The sequence below is a fragment of the Prosopis cineraria genome, unplaced genomic scaffold (genome assembly GCF_029017545.1).
Source record: "Prosopis cineraria cultivar Desert tree isolate PC_DT_omini unplaced genomic scaffold, ASM2901754v1 PC2, whole genome shotgun sequence".
Classification (NCBI taxonomy): Eukaryota; Viridiplantae; Streptophyta; class Magnoliopsida; order Fabales; family Fabaceae; genus Prosopis; species Prosopis cineraria.
In genome coordinates, this window is record NW_026555333.1 from 8819295 (window position 1) to 8840765 (window position 21471).

The 21471-nt window shown below is 34.7% G+C and overlaps 3 protein-coding genes across 7 annotated transcripts; 2 read left to right on the forward strand and 1 right to left on the reverse strand.

The window, feature by feature from the left end:
- Positions 1 to 12407: 12407 nt before the first annotated feature.
- Positions 12408 to 13506, forward strand: LOC129301683 (probable WRKY transcription factor 43). The gene is made up of 3 exons (XM_054940278.1): positions 12408 to 12633; positions 12801 to 12939; positions 13194 to 13506. Exons 1-3 carry the CDS (start codon positions 12408 to 12410, stop codon positions 13315 to 13317), a joined length of 489 nt encoding a protein of 162 aa, XP_054796253.1. The 3' UTR covers positions 13318 to 13506.
- Positions 13507 to 15645: 2139 nt separating this feature from the next.
- Positions 15646 to 18698, forward strand: LOC129303366 ((S)-coclaurine N-methyltransferase-like). 4 transcript variants are annotated; one of them, XR_008591460.1, is made up of 8 exons: positions 15646 to 15950; positions 16320 to 16428; positions 17043 to 17267; positions 17350 to 17449; positions 17551 to 17661; positions 17836 to 17919; positions 18121 to 18200; positions 18324 to 18414. XR_008591460.1 is itself a non-coding variant. In XM_054942642.1 (8 exons), exons 1-8 carry the CDS (start codon positions 15665 to 15667, stop codon positions 18514 to 18516), a joined length of 1224 nt encoding a protein of 407 aa, XP_054798617.1. In that variant the 5' UTR covers positions 15646 to 15664; the 3' UTR covers positions 18517 to 18698. The 4 variants fall into 4 exon arrangements, 3 of the variants coding, with proteins under 3 accessions (XP_054798617.1, XP_054798618.1, XP_054798619.1); XM_054942642.1 differs by having other exon boundaries at positions 17836 to 17976; positions 18142 to 18200; positions 18324 to 18698; XM_054942643.1 differs by having other exon boundaries at positions 18142 to 18200; positions 18324 to 18698.
- Positions 18699 to 18799: 101 nt separating this feature from the next.
- Positions 18800 to 21069, reverse strand: LOC129303367 (uncharacterized protein At4g33100). 2 transcript variants are annotated; one of them, XM_054942647.1, is made up of 4 exons: positions 20789 to 21067; positions 20571 to 20655; positions 20342 to 20489; positions 18800 to 19038 (listed from the first exon to the last, which is right to left on the reverse strand). In XM_054942647.1, the coding sequence occupies exons 1-4, from the start codon at positions 20866 to 20868 to the stop codon at positions 18992 to 18994; spliced, it is 360 nt and encodes a 119-aa protein (XP_054798622.1). In that variant the 5' UTR covers positions 20869 to 21067; the 3' UTR covers positions 18800 to 18991. The 2 variants fall into 2 exon arrangements, with proteins under 2 accessions (XP_054798622.1, XP_054798621.1); XM_054942646.1 differs by having other exon boundaries at positions 18800 to 20489; positions 20789 to 21069.
- Between the last annotated feature and the right edge of the window lie 402 nt (positions 21070 to 21471).

Consider the following 21471-nt stretch of genomic DNA (forward strand, 5'->3'; position numbering starts at 1 on the left):
AATGACCATGATCTTTCTTTAAGTGGTAGGCCTTGGTTGTTATTTGATCACTACCTCACTGTGCAACCATGGAAGGATGGCTTCGAGCTTGATGAAGAGAAAATCATGAAGATTATATCATGGATTCAAATTGCCAAGCTCCAAATAGATTACTGTGATAAGAGCATTTTGTACATGTTAAGTTCTTATATTGGTAGAGTTCTAAAGGTTGAAATGATAACAATGAGGAGGAAGAAGGGGAGTTTGCTTGAATTTGTGTAGAGCTTGATCTTAGTACTGTATTACATCCGATTATTTTTATAAATGGTAAAGAGAAGAAGATCTAATATTAAGGTATACACTTGATTTGCTTTAGCTGTGACAACTATGGTCATGATATTGATCACTGTGATGAAAAAATACAGAAAATAGAGAATTATGGGTCGCAGATAGAGAGGGATGATCAATGTCAAGTAGTTGTGAAAAATAATGTTAAATCTGAGCTGCACCAAGAAAAGGTTGTCAACAAGAATGAGGGTGAGAAGGAGGAAAATTTAAAGATCTAGTATGATTCATGGATACTGGTGCAGAGACATAAACGTTTCTGACACGGTGGTTGGTCAGAAGGGCAATCGTTGGACTCGAAGCAAGAAATTAGGGGGGAAAATCAATTTGGAGCACTAAGATCTAGATTCTCAACCTTAAATAACAAATAGATGGATTTAGAGGTTGGAATCTTGAAGATTATGGAGAATCGGTTGCCACTGAAAGATATTACAAATATAAGAAATAATGGGATAGTTGGATACAAGAAAGCTGAGAAAAGAAATGGGCCTATTCGCAGTTATAAATATGGACTAAGCTAAGGGGATAAACCAGACCAGATGCATGGGCCACATAATAATGGAAAAGGATTAGTTGGGATGAAAATTGTGAACCGAGTTAAGGCTAGATTGGGCCTTGACAAGGAGGATATTGAAAATGGCCAAAAAGTGTTAAAGGAAATTAAGAAGGGTAGAAAGGGCAAGATGGTGGAGCATATAAACTTAGCTTTAGAGCAATATATAGATGACAATGATGTTGATATTGAGTCAACTATAATGAGGATAAATGATGACCTACTAAATCCAAGTTTGAGCCTACCACATAACTTCCTTATTCATTCTAATCTGTTGTCAAAAGGCATGATTGAAAAGGAGATGAATGACATTGTTAGGTGCGAAGAATGGCCCTTGGAGGTCTAATAGGGCTTTTTATTTTCATTATATTAGTTTACATAGAAAACTCATATAAATATAATATACTAGTCTAGAATGTACGTGGATCTAAAGGATGCGTTTACTAGGTTTTCTGTTTGACTTACGCAAGCGTTATAAGGTTAGGTTCTTAGCTTTTCTTGAAACTAGAAATTATAGTTCTAGGGCTCAAATACCAGATAGGAAAATTAGGCTTATTAATTTTGATTGTGTAAAAGCCATGGATACAATGGATGTACATGGTGTTTATGGGGTGATGAAGTGAAGTTTCAAGTAAAAGTGAGATATGAACAAGTGTTGCACGGGAATTTTAATTCTGGCACTAGATATGAATGGGGCCTTTTGATAGTTTATGAAAATCCAAGATATGATAGAAAATGATTCTTGTGGCAGCATCTTAGATTGATTAAGAAACAAGGGGTTTAAAAGTGGTACATAGGAGGAGACTTTAATGCAACTTTACAAGATGAAGAGAGGCTTATGTTGTCTCACACTTCACCTAAACTTGATAGATGCTTTTAGGATTAGGTTTCTAATTTGGTATCATTGATTTGGGCTATCAAGGACCTAGATTTACATGGAGCAATAGAAGACCTCGTAGTAGAATTGATTGCTTTTTAATAAATGCTGATTGGTGTGAGGAGTTGTTGGAATCTAATGTTGTTTACTTACTTAAATTCAAATCAGACTATTGTCCTCTTCTTTTGAAGCTTTAGAATACTTGGAAAGCACAAGAAGGAAAAAGGGATTTTGATTTTTTGTCCCTTAGGTTACTCAAGAGAATTTTAATGCTTCAGTAAAAGGATTATGGTGTCCTTTAAATGATTAGGGTGTAAATGTAGAGAGATTTGTTAATAATGTATTGGACTAGAATAAAAAGGTTTTTGGAGACATAAATAAGTAGAAATCAGATATGATATATTAATTAGAAGGGATTGATAAAAGGTTAAGTAGAAATCTAAATTTAACCTCACTTGAAAATAAACGAACTGAAATTTGGAGGAGATTAGATGGTATCCTAGTTTAAGAGGAGATCATATGGCTTTAACGGTCTAGATGTAATTGGTATAGTTATAGTGATAAAAATACAAGATATTTTCACAACACGACATACTGCTGAAAGAAGAGAAAACATATAGAAGCCCTTAAAGGTGAAGGTGGGGACTAGATTTATGATGTCGGGACTCTATAACTGATGGGCACATAGTATTTTAATAAACTTTATGCAATATAGACACCTTTTTCAAATGAGATTTTCTTTAAAAGAGGCTTCTCGACTGTTCAGAGCCTCTCTATTGAGTTAATGGGACATGAAGTCTATGAACAAGAAGTGAAGGATGTTGTTTTCTCTATGGGGCCTTTAAAAGCTCCTGGACCATATGGTTTGAATCCTCTTTTCTCTTAGAACCAATGAGAAGTAGTTGGCAGCTCTGTTTTTAGGCTTGTGCAACAAAATTTTAGAAACTGAGCTTGGTAAAGGACATTAATAGTACGAATGTTATCTTAATTTTTAAAGTTGATAGCCCAGAAACTATGAAGGACTTCCAACCAATAAGCCTTTGTAATGTGGTATACAAGATTGTTACTAAGATTCTTGCTACTAAATTAAAAAGCATTATGCCCAAAGTGGTAGCAACAAATCAATACAGTTTCATACTTAGTAAACAAAGTATAGATAATATTATTGTTGCATAGATAGGAGATTGTTCATGCTTTTAAATGATGTAAGGGGAAGTGGGGTTATATGATTTTGAAAATCAACTTGGAAAAAGCCTACGACCGTGTTTGCTAGGATTTTGTTGTTAATTGTCTAAAGGAGTTGAACTTGTCTTTAAACTATGTGGAGCTAGCTTCTCAATGTTTATCTATAGTGGCAATGCAGGTTATATGGATTCGTGAGATGGGGCTGCAGTTCACATCATCTAGAAAAGTTAGATAACGAGATCTTTTATCTCCTTACTTATTTATTTTGGTTGTGGAGAAGTTAGGCCATATGATTTAAAATGAGGTTGAAAATAAGACCTAGACTCTATTTAAACTGAAGAAGAATGGAGTTGCTATTTCACATCTTTTCTTTGTAGATGATCTCTTTCTTTTTGTCAAAACTAGCTTAGAACAAGCAAGTATGATCAAAGCTTATCTTGATAATTTATGTTATATCTTGAGTGAAAAAGTTAATAGCACCAAGTCTAGAGTCTTTTTTTTTTTTAAATGTTAACAATTCTCTTGCTAAGGAAATTAGTAACTTTCTTGAATTTATTCCTACTATTGATCTTGGTAAGTAATTGGGTGTCCCACTGCATCACAAGCGAGTATCTAAAGATACTTATTGTAATGCCCTCACTGATATTACCATACATTCCACTACAATTTAACTAATCAAATCATTTATTTTAAAAACATTAAAAGCCTTGGGATCCTAATAAATTTTTTTTAGAAATCATTTTATAACTCACTCAAGTATCAATCTTATTACACACAGCGGAAGCAATAAACCTGTGTGCATCAAGGATTTGGAAAACATGTGCATTACTAAAAAATAAAGTGAAAATTGGCACTGTATGCCACAACTTGTGTCATATGTGCCGCGGCATGTGGCACAGAGGCCACAGTCGCTCGCTTTGTGCCATATACCACGGTACACACACCTGAATTTGCTGTCAAATGACAGTTTTTGATGTAAAATTTAGATACGCGTCATTTTTACATACGATATCCGCTTGGGATGGTTCAAGCGCCCTCACAAAATTTCTTTTAAAATCTAACTAATGATACTGGTTTCATTTCAATTTGATATTTCTATTAAAAATTAAACACTTAAGTACATTTTGACTAGTTTTTGCAAAAATTATGCCACTCGTGTGTCTTAATTCAAAGTCAAATATTATTAGCCACTTTTTAGGCCTTAATCAAGTCCAAATGGACAATGCACACTTAATTGACCATACACATGCACAATCTTATAAATCGCCCATTTCACCTTTTGGGCCAAATTCACATTTTCTTTTCTTTAATCTCATATATGGCTAAATCACTACATATAATCTCCACCATCTCATATTCATACATAATTACATTCATCTACTAGCCTATCCAGACATTTCATCATTCACACTTATACAAGGGTTAGGGAGCCCAAAATCATAAACCATACTACAATCATATCTTTATACACATGTACAAATCCTATATCAACTTATACATATACAAAACTAATAACAACCAAATTCATTACACTAAAACCTTATAAAAGCTTAATGGGAGATCTCAACTCAGCCAATGTCTTTCCTTTTTGAACCACTAGCACCAGAGCTTGAAAAATGTAAATAACCACGGGTGAGATAAAAATTTCAGTAACTAATATAATTCATTAAATGCTTATTTTCATAGATAACCATGCCAAAGTAACAAAATAAAGTAATATCACACGTACACATATATCAAAATATGAAATGATTCCTCTTTTCAAAACAAATCCAGAAAAATACACACTGGCATGATCGTTCAGTTACCGAACCTCCAATGCTCCTCGACATGAAATCATAAGCTCTCTTGGATCAATCACTTGTTAACCCGAGCATACTTTCGATGGTGCAAACACCCGACCAAAGGTAATCTAACCTACTTACAAACTATGATTTTCCCTCTTCACACACTTGTGATAGAGGCATCTTTGACTCCTAACTAAACACAATCGGGTATTAGGGAGTTGTCAGATTGTTCGAATGTTCTATGGTAATAGTCCCATAATGTGTTGTACCAGATTACCTATGGTATCAGCCCGTATAATGCTGCACTGGATGTCCTATGGTGCCAGCCCGACCATATAAATTTTTCACTCATATATCTTCACATACACATATCCCCACATATTCTGTGTGAACTTCCACCCCCTATGATTATGCTTTTTCATAATTTTTATTACTTATACACATTTTTGCAACATATATACTTCCGTATCATATATGTATATATCTATTGAAATCAATCACTTTTTAAATTCATTTCACAATACATAGTTCATGTTAAAAACCATTTCAATAAGAATCATGCATAAAACTCATAGATTCACATTTTATCATTTGATATTTACTTCTACACAGTTATAATGGTTAATAAATATAATAAACTATATAGTTACCTCAACCCTTTTGTTCGATAAAATGGGTTACCCGTACAACTTCAATCCTATTTAAGCTTATTTCTCATAATTCGTGTGTCACACACTAGAATCTACACAGAATTGGCATTCAGAGTTAATTCTTCTATTGACCAAAAGTGTCAATTATCACATTTAAACACTTAATCATTATCAATTCCTCATTTCACATTCAATTACACACATTACCACCGATTTCTCTTTATTTCAAGATTTAACATTTTCTAGCAATTTTCTCTCATTACTCTCTCTTTAGATTAGGACAATTCTTACCTACAACTCCAAAGTTTTATCGTTTCGACTCTAACTAGTAACAAGGTACTAGTTTAGTCTTGAAGAACCTTTTTATTACTATAGAGTAAGAAATTAACCCTTTAAAACTCCCGAATTCACTTTCTCACTAGTTAAAGCTAAGAGAAAATAGGGTAGATTCGGAGATTAAGGCAGTACGTGACTTACCTGATAAGTAACAAGTGACTTACCTAGTAGCAATGTGGAGGATCTACCAAAGTGGAAATGGTCTAATAATGGTGAATCCACCATCAAATCTGCCTATATGAAGCTGTGTTCGAGCCCTGCTTCTAATAACAAATACTTATAGAGGAAAATTTGGAAGGCATCTATTCCTTAGAGAAATAAAACATTCTTATGGCTGTGTCTAAAGGGTAGGCTTATGACAAACTCTTTGCGTACGGCTAGAGGACTTCAAAGTCATGATTCTTGCCATCGGTGTCCTGAGTGTCGAGAAGACATATTGTATGTGCTACATGATTGTGTCTTAGCAACTGCTTGCTGGGAGAGTTTAGTTCTTAGGGATCTCAAATTGGATTTCTTATCTCATACTAATCATGTTGAATGGATTGAATGGAACTTATCTAAGCATACAAAGGTGAAAGGCATTCGATGGTGTGTTTGGTTTGCTTTATTATGTCGGCAATATGGCTTTGTAAGAATATTAAAGTGTTCCAAGGTAAGGAGTCTGAACCTCAGGGAGTCATCTCTCAAGTGCAGGCCATGAGTAGGTGGTCTAATCCAACATTAATGTCAAAAAAATTGTTATGTGATAGTCATCACTGGACTGCTCTAGGTCTTAGAGTGGTTAAGATCAATGTAGATAGGGTTAATGGGGAGGATGGTACATCAGCGAGATGTGGAGGAGTAGCTCGTGATCATGAAGGGAGATTCCTTAGAGGCTTCCTGTTTCATATCGGCCATGGAAGTAATCTACATGCAGAGTTATGGGGAATGATTTGGGCTCTCAAGCAGGTTTGGGACTCAAGATGGAAGACCATTACAATTGAATCAAATTGTATGGAAGAGATTGAAGCTATTAATACAGTTACTTATCCCCAACACCCTTATCAAAACCAAAATATGCTAACGTGGGATTGGTCGGTGTCAGTTCAATGGTGCAAAAGGGAGGCTAACGCTATTGCAGATAAACTTGCAAAAGATACCTTGTCTCAACAAGATGATTTTGTCTCTTTCTCGAATCCCCCTGATTGTATTTTTGAGTTACTAGCTTTTGACATTAGGGTCTAGTACCCCTCCGCTTTTATTCTCGACGAAAAAAAAAAAAAGAGTTTAACTGTTTAAGAAGCGATTTCTTATAAAACGAAAAACATCGTGCAATGTTACAGAAGTGCTTAAACGCAGACCTTATGTTCCATGACCTGAACCTGCCGAATATGTTGTAATTGAACGCGTCGGCGATTGAGATCTGGCTAACATGCCTAGAAAAAGAAAACGGGCATACAAGAGTCATTTAACATTCTGTATACAAACAACTTCCAAGAAGGTTATAAATCGTTGCCCCTATCAAACGATGACCCCGATGCCAACATTTCATGCTTTACAAATTCAAACGTGTGATTTTCTACTCTACAGGTGGAACCGTGCATCAAAATCACTCGAATCCAATCAGAATTAAATTACAATTCCATTTTAAAAAAAAAAAATCGATTAAAATCCGTACAAACATTAGGAATAAAAAATTATGGATTGATTGACTCTCTTTCCCTTTGCCGGAGAAATGGAGGAATAGCAGCAAATTGAGGGCTTGGAAGCTAACTAAAATCTATTGAGTATTGATATTATTAGGGACGACCAAGAGGAGACTTGTTCGTGGGACTTTCCTTTTGTCTCTAGATGTTTCTGTTTCCCAACTCTTTAGCTCCTGTTTTTCCCCCCAATCAAAACTCTTCCTCTTGAATGATGAATCTTGATTGTTAAATTGCGTGCGCTTTCGTACGCGTGCGTGCGTGGAGTACCTCTTCCCATACCCCAAAAATTAAAAAAAAAAAAAATCAGAGAATGGTAAAATATTGGCAATACAAGTCAAAGAATTTAGCACTAGATAACGTCATTATTAATTGTCATCATTTTCTAGCTATAAACGTAATTGCAAATAACAAAGTCTTTAGTCAAAGCTTGGCTGGTCTGATCTTCTACGTTCAATTTTTTTTTTTCACGGAATAATGATAATTTTTTGAGAATAAATTTAATTCGAAAATGACGCATAGCAAATACTTCTAGAATCTAAAAAACAGTTCTATTTTTCCATGTTCACGTTGAGCAGAAATATTAGAGAAAATATCATTCAAACACCATTAATAATATTTAATATACCAAAATATCTTAAAATATCACTGCAAAATTGGGGGGCTGATTAAAAATAATTTTAAATGAAAAAAGCTCTAATAACCCTGCCTTTTTTTTTAAACTAACAAGTAATCATTTATGTATTACCATTTGCATTTAACAAGAAATCATATGTTAGTTGACAAGTTTAAAAAATTCCAAAAAACTTAGTTGTAAAAGAGATAAGTGTAAATCATGTTTCAACAAATAACTAGAGTCGAAAATAAAAGTCGAGCTTGAAGGCCTTATTTAAATAAAGATTTGGATTTTGAAAATTATTTTTTTAAAAAGAAATTGGGCTTGAGGGCCTGACCCTGATAAGTCCTGTAAAAAAAGGCTCGGGCCTCGGTGACCCTCCAACCCCTGATAAACTTGGTTATTTTACACACACACACACACGTACATACATATATTTGATTGATAATGACACAATTTGGTTAATATTTATTATAGGTGATGAAGAAGAAGTTGTAAAAGTAATTAATATTAAATCTCCACCTCCATCTTCAACAAATGCACTTACATTCGAGAAATCTAAAGTTTTATTTGTAAATGATGAGGATGAGGAGGATTTGGGTTTTGATTGATAAATGTGTGTTGTTTAGATTTCTAAATATGTTATTTAATTTTTAAAATATTGTGAGGATTTTAATTTTTTTAATTTTAAAATATTTTAATTAATTTATAATGTTTAATTTTATTTTAATTTTTTAGAAGAGGGCTTTCAGGCCGAATCTAAGCTCTTTACATAAGGGTCGAGTTTCAAAAAAGGGACTAAAAACGAAGAACTAAGCTTAAGGGCTGAGCCCACCCGTATATCCAATTATACAAATAATCATTCGTTAATTAACAAATACCCATTAGTATTTAACAAGAAGTTTTTAGCTAATTGACAGGTTCAAGAATTTGAAAGAGCTTGGTTGTGGGAAGAGACAAGTGCAAATCATATTTCAACAAGTAGTCATTTATTAATTAACAAGTATCACTTCTCATTTAACAAGAAACAATTTGTTAATTAACTAATTCAAGAATATGAAAGAATTTTGTTGTAGAAAAAGATAAATGTAGATAATGTTTTAATAAGTAATCATTCTTTAATTAAAAAAATATTTATTTGCATTTAACAAGAAATCATTTATTGGTTGACAAGTTTTAAAAACAAAAAGAAAAGTAAAGGTATTATAATCTTTTCTTATTTGCAAATTAGTTTATAAATCATGCAGTAACATTTCAAAAAATTTTAGTCTTTATTTGATATTAAATTTTCTTGCTAGTCCTTAAATGATATTTTCCAAAAAAATTATGCAGATCTTTTTTGACCAAAATATCCTCTCTGTTTAAAAATGTAAAGTATTTTTAACTGAATCTCACTCCCAATAAAATAGTTACCTACTTTTAAACTAACCTTATTTTTTCATATTCACCTTTATTAAACACTCTATAATAAATATAAAGTCATTATCAATAGAGATATTTTTTAAAAAAGGTAATGATTACACCTCAAAAGACTAAAGATACCTTACATTTTTTAACATTTAGCTCCTCAAAAAATACCTTATATTTTTAAACAAATGGAGTATGATGCAGACTCATCCCATGGTAAAGATGAATTCTTTTTTTTTTAGAAAATTAATTTTTTTTGGTAAATAAAAAATTAATATTTTGTTTCTCATTGTTTACACTATCATTATAATTTAGTCCTCATACTTTAATTTCATGTAACTCAGTGCCAATTTAGTCTTGGATATCTTATGAATTATTCCTTACTATCTTATATATAAATTAATTTTTTGGTAAATAGAAAATTAATATTTTGTTTCTCATTGTTTACACTATCATTATAATTTAGTTCTTATACTTTAATTTCATGTAACACAGTGTCGATTTAGTCCTGGATATCTTATGAATTATTACTTACTATCTTATATATGAATTATTTTTTTAGAAAAAAAATTATGATCCTTTTCATAAGTTATTTTGCATAAAAACATAGATCATTGATTACTTTTCCTTTCATAATCTTCAATAAGTTAACAGTAAAAAGGTTATGTGATAGAGAAAATGTTTCTGAAAAATGATACACTTAATAAGAATAAATTAGAAATCTCTTCTTTTTTTTTTTTCAGGCAACATCAATCAGTTAACTCCTCTCATTGATTTTAAAAAATAGTTAGAGGAAACTTGTAACAAATGGAGACAATATGAGTTAGCTCACATGTAAATAATACATAGGTGATTCATAAATATGCCAAATGGGAGAGTGAAAAAACAAGCTATTAGCAGCTGCAATAAGCCAAAAACAAAAAAAAAAAAAAAAGAAAAAAAAAAAAAAGAAAGAAAGAAAGAAAGAAAGAAAAGAAAGAAAGAAAAAGGAAAGCAACGATCCATCTGTGATTTTGTCAAACCAAGAGGGCTACGTAGTTGCCCAGTCTGTCCGAGCTTAAGCAGAGCTCACAGCTTGGGCTGTTTTTCCTCTTCATGACCACCAAGTAACAGAGCTCTTGATTAATTCCTTCTTCTGCTCTGTTCTGTACGTTCTTCCTTTCATAATGCTTTGCTTTTTCGTTTTTTTATTTTTTTGTCCCAAGGATTGTTCGTTCGATGTATTTTTTCAGTTCATTAATGAAATTCTCCATTTCATTCCCAAAAAACTGTTTGTTAGATGAGACTCGTCGGTAATTTTTCCCCCTTATTTGAGATTATATATGATTCTCCTAAGGGACTAGCACTTTTAAGAGAAGTAGTAGAGGCCAGGACTAATTTATAAGAAAATAAAGTTCAGGGGAGTTCAAAATGAGTGTAAATTATAAGGATTGAAGCATTAGTTCCCCCTTTTTTCAACAGAGATGGATGATATAATCATTAAATAAACAATGAATAGAAAAAATTATCCAAGACGCTACCGTACATTCCTTTTATAATATTAATAAAAATATTTGACGAACCAAAAATCACAAGGAGGTGAATCATAATGATTAATATATTTATTTTAATGTCATTACTTAATGAATGGATAAAATTGAATATGAGGAAAATTCAAATGCATGAAAAATGATGGTGGTGGTCATGAATGTAATGGTGATGGGGCGGAATGCATCCGGTAGATTGAGGCTACTTCCGAGAAACAAGGGCTAAATGGTTTTAAAGTTACAGTGGACTGTGGACATTTGATTTGACATAACGTTGATCATTCTATGTAGATCTTGATTTTGTTGATTAAATGAATTAATGAATGCTAATCATCACTTACTTTTTGAATTTGACGAGGATTAATGCGTTGGTATGGCAATCAACGGTCAGAGGACGCTATCAAGATTTATCAGCTGATCGTGCCTCCTCCGAAAAGGAAAGGCCCCGGAACATTCCTTTGAGCTTCCTGGCAAGTGGCTTCAGACTTCACAGACCTTCTCGTCGACCATAATCTCGTTTGTTATTCGCTCTTCTTGTCCTAACCAGCACTATCCACATATGTAGCCAAGTCCAGTCAACCCAACCAGGGTCAACCCCACGCTGGTGGTTTTGATCACCTTCACTCCTTCAATCTGGGTACTATACATTCTTAAATATTTTACTGCTATTTAGCAAGTAAATCCTTCTACCTTGAAGGGTATATACAACTTTTTCTTCCCAAATTAAGCGCGCACGGCCTCAGATCAAATTATCCTCTGAAAAACGGGAGGCTTCGAGATTAAATATAGGAGTCTATTATAAAAACATGTTTCAGCAACAGGTTTATTGCGGATTCTTTTTGTAAGACAATGGAAGAAACAGACTTCTCTCGGACATATCATTAATCTTTGGGAGTTATAGTCAAAATCCTTGTGCTAGATTCGTGATGCTCCCACATTGTAATAAATTCAGAATTTAAAATAAAATAAGCTAAAAAAAAAAAAAACAGTCGAAATCTAAAGACACATCTCTCCACATGCATATATGTCTGAATTATATAAAGCAGGGGACGTCATGCATAGACTCGAGACTAGAGGTTCGAGGAAGGTTGCATATAGCCATAAGGAGCTCAAAATCACCATACCATCACTTTTCGACATGTTACTTCTCCGTCGGGAAGGGTTTAGTCCAACCACGAGACCCCAAGATCCCATTCCCATCTCTTGAAAAAGTCTTCTTCAAGTCATCTTTGGCATACCTCTCACTCCGCTTCCACCCCATCAAATTTATCTTTACAAGAAATCACTTGTGTGTTGTCCACGTGTCATCTCAGCCTCCTATTATCGTTGAAGCTCCTATTATGGTTCATAGGAAGGTCACCATGAAGCCGCCTCTCTCACTACTGTGTGGCTATATTTATATGTTGAGTTTATAATATATGAGCAGTTGCTTGACCTCCTTGTTTCCGTCCCAGCCATACCAAAATGTCTGATAGTAATCCTCCAAGACCACCAGATTCACCGGAGAGCGACTTCACAAACCAGTATCCTTTTGCTGAGGTCTCTGAATTCTTCAGCTTCGAAGACGATGAGGAACCCGAGCAATCAATAATGGCTCCTGAACAAGTCCCGAATCAGCAGGTCTATCAAACCAATGAAGTAAGTGGATTTGGGGGAAGTACTGCCAACCCTTTCGAGGGGTCATCCAGTAGTAAGCGAAATTCCTCACATGATATCTGCATTTATTTGAGTTTCAAGTTCTCATTGTGTGATATGTACAATCCACGCAGTACTCCAGTAACCAGTCTCGAAACTTTCTTCAGCTTTCTATTTTTAATTCTCAGCGCGCTTATTATAATATCTGGTAATGCGCTTTAGGAGACATTGGCAGTAGTGGCGAGATCAACATCAAAGACAGAGTCGCATTCAAAACGAAGTCAGAGGTAGAGATTCTGGACGATGGGTACAAGTGGAGAAAATATGGGAAGAAGAGGGTGAAGAACAGCCCCAACCCGAGGTACACACATATATGCCTGCGATGCTTTTTTTTTTTTTTTTACAGTGGCATGATGATGAGGCCTTAGAGTTTTCAATATAGAGGGTTCGTTTTCATTATGTGTGTGTGCGCGCGCGCGCTCCGTTGCTGGACAAAAACATGCACTCGCGTGCGCGCGCAGCTATATCACAGACACAACTCCTTTTTTCACTATGTATTTATTATGTGCATGGCTTCGCCAGGAACATGCTCATGCTCATAGAATGTGATTGCAGGAATTACTATAGGTGTTCGGTGGAGGGATGCCCGGTGAAAAAGAGAGTTGAGAGAGATAAGGATGATTCAAGGTATGTTATAACAACCTACGAAGGTGTACACACCCACCCAAGCTTTAGCTAGCCCTAGCTACCTACCGGCGGTTTTAATTTGTTTGCCACCATGTCTAACATGCATAGCATACTCTGGCATTCGACACTATTAGTATTATATGTTAGCTAGGGTCGGATTTTTCTCTTGTATTACTCACCTTTGATGATTATGGAGATCAAAAGGCTTCTGGTGGGTGGTGCCATATATGTTCCATTCCCGTCCTAGAAGCTATCAATGATAAGAATTCGAAGATTGAATCACATTGTATCAGTTCTGAACTACGCAGGAGCAACGAGCGCCAAATGAAAAACAATAATACCGCGAATCAGTAGGAAAAGATTCAGAGATGAATGTTATAATTTGAAATCTATTTGACCAAAAAAAAAAAATCCTTCTATTTGTGTGCGCCAACCATGATGAGGGAAAAATGCTACACTTGTCATGAACACAAAGTAAATAATAATTAAATAAAATCGAAAGACGAAATGCATAATTCTCCCCAAAAATAGTAATTTTTTTTTCCATATTTGAATAGTGATAATAATTTCTCTCAATTTCTTCATTTCTGTTATTCCCCGCTGATCGGTCCGTAAAGATTTTAATCTCACTTGGATCGGCTGATTAATTTCTTGTTTACTTCTCTATACTAAACTGGTGGTGATAATCTTGAACTCAATGATTAATTAAGAACGTTATTACACGAGAAACAATTCAACCGTAGAGAAAGCAAAGCTACTCGTGTATATATACGGCAGCCTTGCTGGCAGCATCAAGGGAAAGTCAGATTCAATATGAACATAAAATTTTAGTATGCATAAGAGATGGCCCCCCAAGATTGAAAGAAAACAGAGTCACGAATAAAGTTTATATCCTAAATTTTCCTAAATAGTCTGCCAATATAACTATCTTTAGGGAGAAGCAGGCAAAATTTACTAAAATCTAGAAGAGCATGCCAAGCATGAGCTTCTGATTCAATCAGGAAGCACGATATCAGGTTTTTGAATGCGGTCATTTTCAGATGTCAGCTCTGTTCCTTTACTGTGTGACATTACCATGTGAAGGAAGGAGCCAGCTTCTCTCCACTTCTTTTCCTCGTTATTTTCTTTTCACTTCTCATCTCAATTGTTAAATTTATTTTTGAACGGTTGAGATTTGATATTTCATAAAATGATTATTATATTCATTTTTTATAAAATTTTATATTTTAATAATAATTTTATAAAATATCAAATCTCAACCGTTCAAAAAAAATTCAACGGTTAAGATGAAAAGTGAAGAAAAAATGGAGAGTAAAGGTAGTGGAGAAAAGCCAGGTCTAAAAAAAGTTAGGTTCAGCCAAAACGAGTACCGGCTATTTGGTTAGTGTACTACACATCTAACTAGACAAGTTAACCATAAAAATTGTCTACTTAAATGACGTTTAGTATGATATCATGTAGTAAAAGAGAGAAGCAATATGTGAACCCGAGAGACAGAGGGAGAGAGAAGCAATAAACATAAAGATAAGTTCACTTTTAGTACATTTATTTATTTTGTACTTATTCAATATAAAAATTAAAAAACAAAAACAAAAACAAAACGTTGCAGGGGTGTAAAGTACTAATGTTTAGTAATTTAGGTAAGTCACGTGGGCTAATTTTAATTTAGGTAAGTCATGTCAAAGGCCTTACTTACGTCTCCAGTTCTTCTGGAGTTACGGTCAGATGAAGAATTAAAGCAACAATGGCGAGTTGCAACTTGCAAGGCGGTACCCCGTTGGGCATTTCTTCACGGACTTGACTTTTCTCCACTACCTTCTCTCCCCACTTTTTCTTCATTTTTTATCTCAATTATTAAATTTTTTTTTAAACAGTTGAAATTTAATATTTTATAAAATTATTATTAAAATATAAAATTTTATAAAAAATAAATATAATAATAATTTTATGAAATATCAAATTTCAACCGTTTAAAAATAAATTCAATAATTAAGATGAAAAGTGGAGAGAAAGTAAAGAAAAAAAAAATGGAGAGAAGCTGGTCCAATTTTTTTATGACCAAGGGGGCATATCTATTTGTCATCAATCGTAAGTTTCTGGCCTTTGGATTTATTGCATATTAAATGGCGATGACATTTTTAGAATTTACTTATTTATTTTTGGATCGCCTTCTTTTATTATGAAATTAAATCAATGATTGAAATTTACTAGAGACAGATGGAGCCAAAAAAAAAAATCTTCCATCAAAAATAAGGATTGAGATATCATTATTTAATAATAATAATTTTATTATTTTTTTAAATTAAAAAACACACAAGATAATTTTATCCAGAGATCTTATGCTTAAAAATAACTGGTTATCAAGATGCTTTCTGCCAGAGTGACAATTATAAGTCTGTATGAGAAGGTTACCGAAGAAGCACATTAATTCAATACAGATAAGAATCGTCATCTTCTCGAAGAGTCCTGAGAGGGGAGGGGGAATCCACTGTGCTCCCATGGAAGCAATGATGCAGCTATCTTACGACGCTACGGTGAAGATTATGTTACGCTCTTTGGAGCGGAATTTGCTCCCTGATGTTGTCGTCAGGAGGCTCACTCGTTTGCTCTTAGCATCTCGCCTTCGCTCCGGCTATAAGACCTCCTCTCAACTTCAACTCTTCGATCTCCTTCATTTTGTACACTGTAATTCCAGTTTTCACTTCTTTCTCTCTTTTATCTTCTTTGTTTTTCGTTTTCTCTTGTCGGCGATTCACTTGTGCCTTTTTCTGCGCAATATCTACTTCTTTATATAAGCAAAGATATGGGTTGCGGCTTGTGATCCTTGAGACTAAGAAGCAGCAATTGTAATAGCACCTAGAAATTTCACATTACGAGTGCTGTGAGATCTATTAAGTACTACAGATGGAGATGTTGCTATGTCGAGAAAATTAAGAACTAGTGGAAATGAGTCTATATCTCTGCAAATGGAGTGCTAACATACATTGTTCCAGAACTTGGCTTCCTGCTACCATACATTGTTTGAAGATGAACCTAACTGTGTTTTTCTTGCAGCTTTGAAGCAGATGCCTATCGCCATCGACACTGATAAGCCGAAAGTTCAGCATTACGAATTACCGACCTCTTTCTTCAAGCTGGTTCTCGGCAAGAATCTCAAATACAGGTATTTTAATGCATTTCTTTTTCTTTTTCTCTTTGAAAACTTAGTAATTCATTCTAACCTCGTATCTTTTCCCCGCTTTAGGTTTATTAGATTATGAAATGTCTTTTTCAGTCGAATCCTCATTAAGGAACGATGACATGAACGACAGGCAAACCTTGTCATATAGCTTACTCCCCTCCCCCCTTTCTTCTATTTGCAAGGGGGGGGGGGGACTGTATTACTGTTAACTATATTTATTAGGTCTAAACATAGAAAAATTAGAATAAAATATCCTTCATCAATTTTTTTTTTATAAATATGAATGATGAAATTGTGAGAGATAATTTAAGAAATTTGTAAAATGTTCATTAAAAAATATGATTTTACTTATATAAAAAAAATAAACTGACAGGTTCTCTTACAAATAAAAATGGAGGGAGTACTTGATTATCCCTAATCAAGAAATTTACTGTATTTATTCAAGTATGTGTGTGCAGACAAAACTCTAGAAATATAAATGTATACGAGATGTAAGTCATCATCATTACACAAATTATCAACATGCAAGTCTGTGCTATGTGCCCAAAACAGAGGGTCAAGGTTGAAAACGTGCCTAAATGAATGAGCTCTTGCAGTTCTTGTTACTTCTCTTCTGCGTCAAAGACACTGGACGATGCTGAAGAAGCAATGTTGGAACTATACTGTGAGAGGTCACGCATGAAAGATGGCCATACCATCCTTGATGTTGGATGTGGCTGGGGTTCGCTGTGTATATACATTGCCAAGAAGTACAGTAATTCCAGAGTTACAGGGATATGCAATTCCGCAACCCAGAAAGCGTATATAGAGGAGAGGTGTAGGTATGCTGCGTGATCGGTACCAATCTTTTGCAAATTAAACAACATCTGATGACTCAAATTTGTTTCCCTGTGCTCTTTTCAGGGATCTTATGCTGCAAAATGTGGAGATCATTGTTGCAGATATCAGCACATTTGAAATGGATGCTTCTTATGACAGGATATTTTCGATAGAAATGTTTGAGGTTGGACTTCGTGCTTTATGTCATGCAGATAGTTATGAAGGCGCGTTTTTATAATATATATATATATATTGATAAACTTGATTCATACCTCCTTGACACAGCATATGAAGAATTATAAAGATCTACTCAAGAAAATAGCCGGTTGGTTGAAGGAAGATGGCCTTCTATTTGTTCATCATTTCTGCCATAAAGCATTTGCTTACCATTTTGAGGTGAAGTTTATTTCATGATTTTTCTTTTTTTTTTTTTAGAAAGTTTATTTCATGTTAAACAACTTGGCCTCTCTTGGTCTCTGCCTGTATGGACATTGCTTGAGATATAGATAAGACTTGTAAAGTTCCTATAAGATAATTCGTTGACCTTTAGACTCCTTAATTAATAAACAGGACAAAAATGAAGATGACTGGATTACTAAGCATTTCTTTACTGGCGGAACAATGCCTTCTGCAAATCTACTGCTTTATTTCCAGGTAAGCTTGGCATATGCAAGTGCAACTGGAGCTAGCGGATTCGCTGACCACCGAATTGTAGTGTTTTATTTTATTTTATTTTTTAATTTTGAAGTCAAATTTCACTTTCTCATTAGGTTTTTTTTTCTTTTTTTGGAAATTAACAATAACGCCTGCCAAATTATTAATCCTGATCCCTGGGTTTAACCCACCTATGAGTAGGTTTTTCGTTGATGTCCGCAGGATGATGTTACTATTGTCAACCATTGGCTTGTCAATGGTAAACACTATGCAAAGACGAGGTAATAATGAACTGTATAGCTCAAAAAATTTACAGCAATTCCAAATCGTACTACATTCTTTTTGATTAAATGTTAGTTTTTAGTTTACGGTACTCCTGAAGCAAAAACAAATTTATCTTGCAGCGAAGAGTGGCTCAAAAGAATGGACCAAAACTTGACTTCCATCAAGCCGATCATGGAATCAACATATGGCAAGGATTCGGCTGTAAAGTGGACTGTCTATTGGAGAACGTTCTTCATAGCCGTCGCAGAACTATTTGGCTACAATAACGGTGAAGAATGGATGGTTGCACATTTCCTATTCAAGAAGAAATGAATTTAAGCACAAATCAAATTTTCCTTCCGTTTATCAGAGCATAAAAATGCCGAAGAATCAAAGATGCATATTCTAATGACTGTAATTTCATGGATTCAGACACAAGTTCTTTTGGCCCCCATTTTTGTGCAATCTCATGACTATGATAACCAAAAAAATATAGGAGCACGTGCGATTTATGATATTAGTTCCACTAGTGCCCAATGAAGTCGTGTGGCATAATATTCCTGTATTCATCTGAAAAATAAAGCTCAGAAAGTAGGAACGACTAGTATGATTTTAAAATCTCCGAAACAGACTTTTGCTTTTTTCCTTTTTTCGCCTAACCACAATCGAAACTTTCATACAACTTCCTCGTGAATCCACCATCATTTCCTTTTCCTCTTCAGTAGACCATGGATTAAATTCATCAAAGACCAAATCTCCTGGAACTACAGCATTCAAAACAAATACCTAATACAAAGGTAGCAGGACTCTAAAATACATCATTAACACTTGTCCCACCTCCAATCATCGGCTTACCTGCATGAAAATCACAAATTCAAAATTAGGACCTACCTCTGAAATCTACCGCTTTGTTTAGACGCTTATTAAAATGCTGATTAGGAACGCATGGTTTTCCTCCCTCGGTTGAATAATAATCCATTTAGTGTAGTCAAAGGCTAACGCCTCAGGTGAGGTGAGGTGCCAATCGCTTAATGCAAACTAGAGGTCCAATGCCTTAATAGCACCTTTCAGCCTTGAATCCACACAGCATTTTGAAGACAAAATTCCAAGAAATACAACATGGAACATGTTGCCAACAACAAAAACAAAGGGTTCCAGTTTGTTTAAATTTGTATGACTAGATAAAAGGAACATCTTGACTATCTTTAGATGCTTGAGTCAGGTTTTACATGTATAAACTGGTCATACTCCAGGGAGATTAAGACAATTAAAACCATGCCATGACCATATATAAAGGGGGGGGATTTAGTGATTACTTTTCTGGTATTCAAGACACAGAATGTTCATGGGGCTGAACTTGAGGTCATGTTGCAAACAATTAAGAATGCCAACCATTTTCTTTCCTTCTTTCTTTTGTTTTGGGTTGGGGTGGGGCTTGACTACGGCCAGTAAATCATGTAGGAGAAATGTAGGTGCCATCTGCAGGCTGCAGCATAGTCATACCTGCCTAGAGCTTAACACCGTAACATTGACATCCAACTCTGTCACATACCTTGCAGGAACGAAACAACGACAAGAAGCCTGGTTTTACAGAACCTAAAATCATACCGCAGCTAAACTTGACACTTCACTTCCTTCTATTTTTTTTTTTGGGTTAAAGAGATGATTCATTCCTCAAAACAGAGGATACAAACAAGAGAAACTAAGTCAGCAGCTTCTCAACATTCCTTCTGAAGAGTTGATGCTTTTCTTCTTTCTTCTTCTTCTTTTAATAGGCTCTATTCGTAAACCTATTTTTATTACAGCAAGGATTTCTCCAATTTATATATGAAGAGTTCAGCTTGAATGGCTATAATTTGACACAATTTAGTGTCAAAAACAAGGTTTCAGCAGCAACCAATAAACTCGGGCAAAATTTCTGAATTTTTTATAAAGGATGTCAGCGCTGCCAACAAGCCATGATACTTCAAAAGCCTAGCCCTAATATCTTATAGACTCTTCATTAAGTAAGATTGAAGCATAAATAAATAAACATTTAACAGAGTGACGATCCTTCCTTGTTTGCACTTTCTAATAAATGCATGGCTTCCGGATGGGCATCATTAAACGTCGACAAAATTGGAGGGGGGGAAACGAGTATAATGATCCTGCAAGTTACCTTCGTCCGGATAATTTCTATTTAAGTCAAAAGATATGTTATTGTGATGCACCAGAAGCAGCATCTTTCCCTGAATCGTCATAAACTTAGAACTGACAACGCCCTCAGCTTCTAAGAAGCGACTCAGATGTTTATCTTCCAAATTTTGCTGTAAAAAAACAAAGAAATAATGCTTAGATAGACGAAATAATGAAAAGCTTAAACTTTTAAGCGAAGTAATGGATCCTACAGAAAGGCAAGCTCTGTACTTTTCCCACTCGGAAAGACATTCTTCTTTATCCCACTGACCCTTCATGAATTTCTCGGCGTACCACCTTCCTTAGAAAAATCTAACATTAAAGGGAGACGAAGAACAGAGCCAAATAGGGGCATGAAGAGAAACATCGAAGATTTTTTTTTTTTTTTTTGAGATCATGAAACGTAATCAAGATTACGTAGAAATGATACCTGTTGAAGCAATTGTGGTATGCATCTCGAAGTGGGGCACATGGAGAGGTTGAAGACGAAGAGCCTCTCTTCTGTCTCATAGAGATAACAAGTAAAAGAACAATCACGGGTTTGCCCGTCTAATAACCGATCGTCCGAATCAACGAGAAATCAAAACCTATTGTCGGCGTTGAAGCACGCGCCTCTCAGATTGGAGTGGAAGCCACCGAACATGTAAAAGCGTCTGCGCTAGCTTGCGGATTCCCCCTCCCTACCTTCTTTTGGTGCTCAAGAATTGATTTTATTTGTCATTTAAAGCCCAAAAAAATATTAGTATATGTGTTTTGTGGTAATTTAAAATTTTAAGAGAATTGTAATAAAAAGGTTAAGAGAATAAAATTGTGAATGAGTTCTAGATAAGGGAGAATTGCTCAGAAAAGCTTCCTCAACATATTTAATACTAAAAAAGCCCTTAAATTTGGGGAAGAGCCAAGATTTTTTGGTGTTATTATGTGTAAGTGTTAAATGATCAAGTTACCTACACTAAATCCTCTCCCACTCCCTCCTCTCCTCCTGTGAGATTCTTGGCATCGATCTACCACAACTCTATGATTCCGATGATGGTGATAGGTGGTTGTGATTTTGATAGTGACAATGACAAAGAAAAATATGGTAAGGTATTAGCTTTGAAGACGATGGAAGAA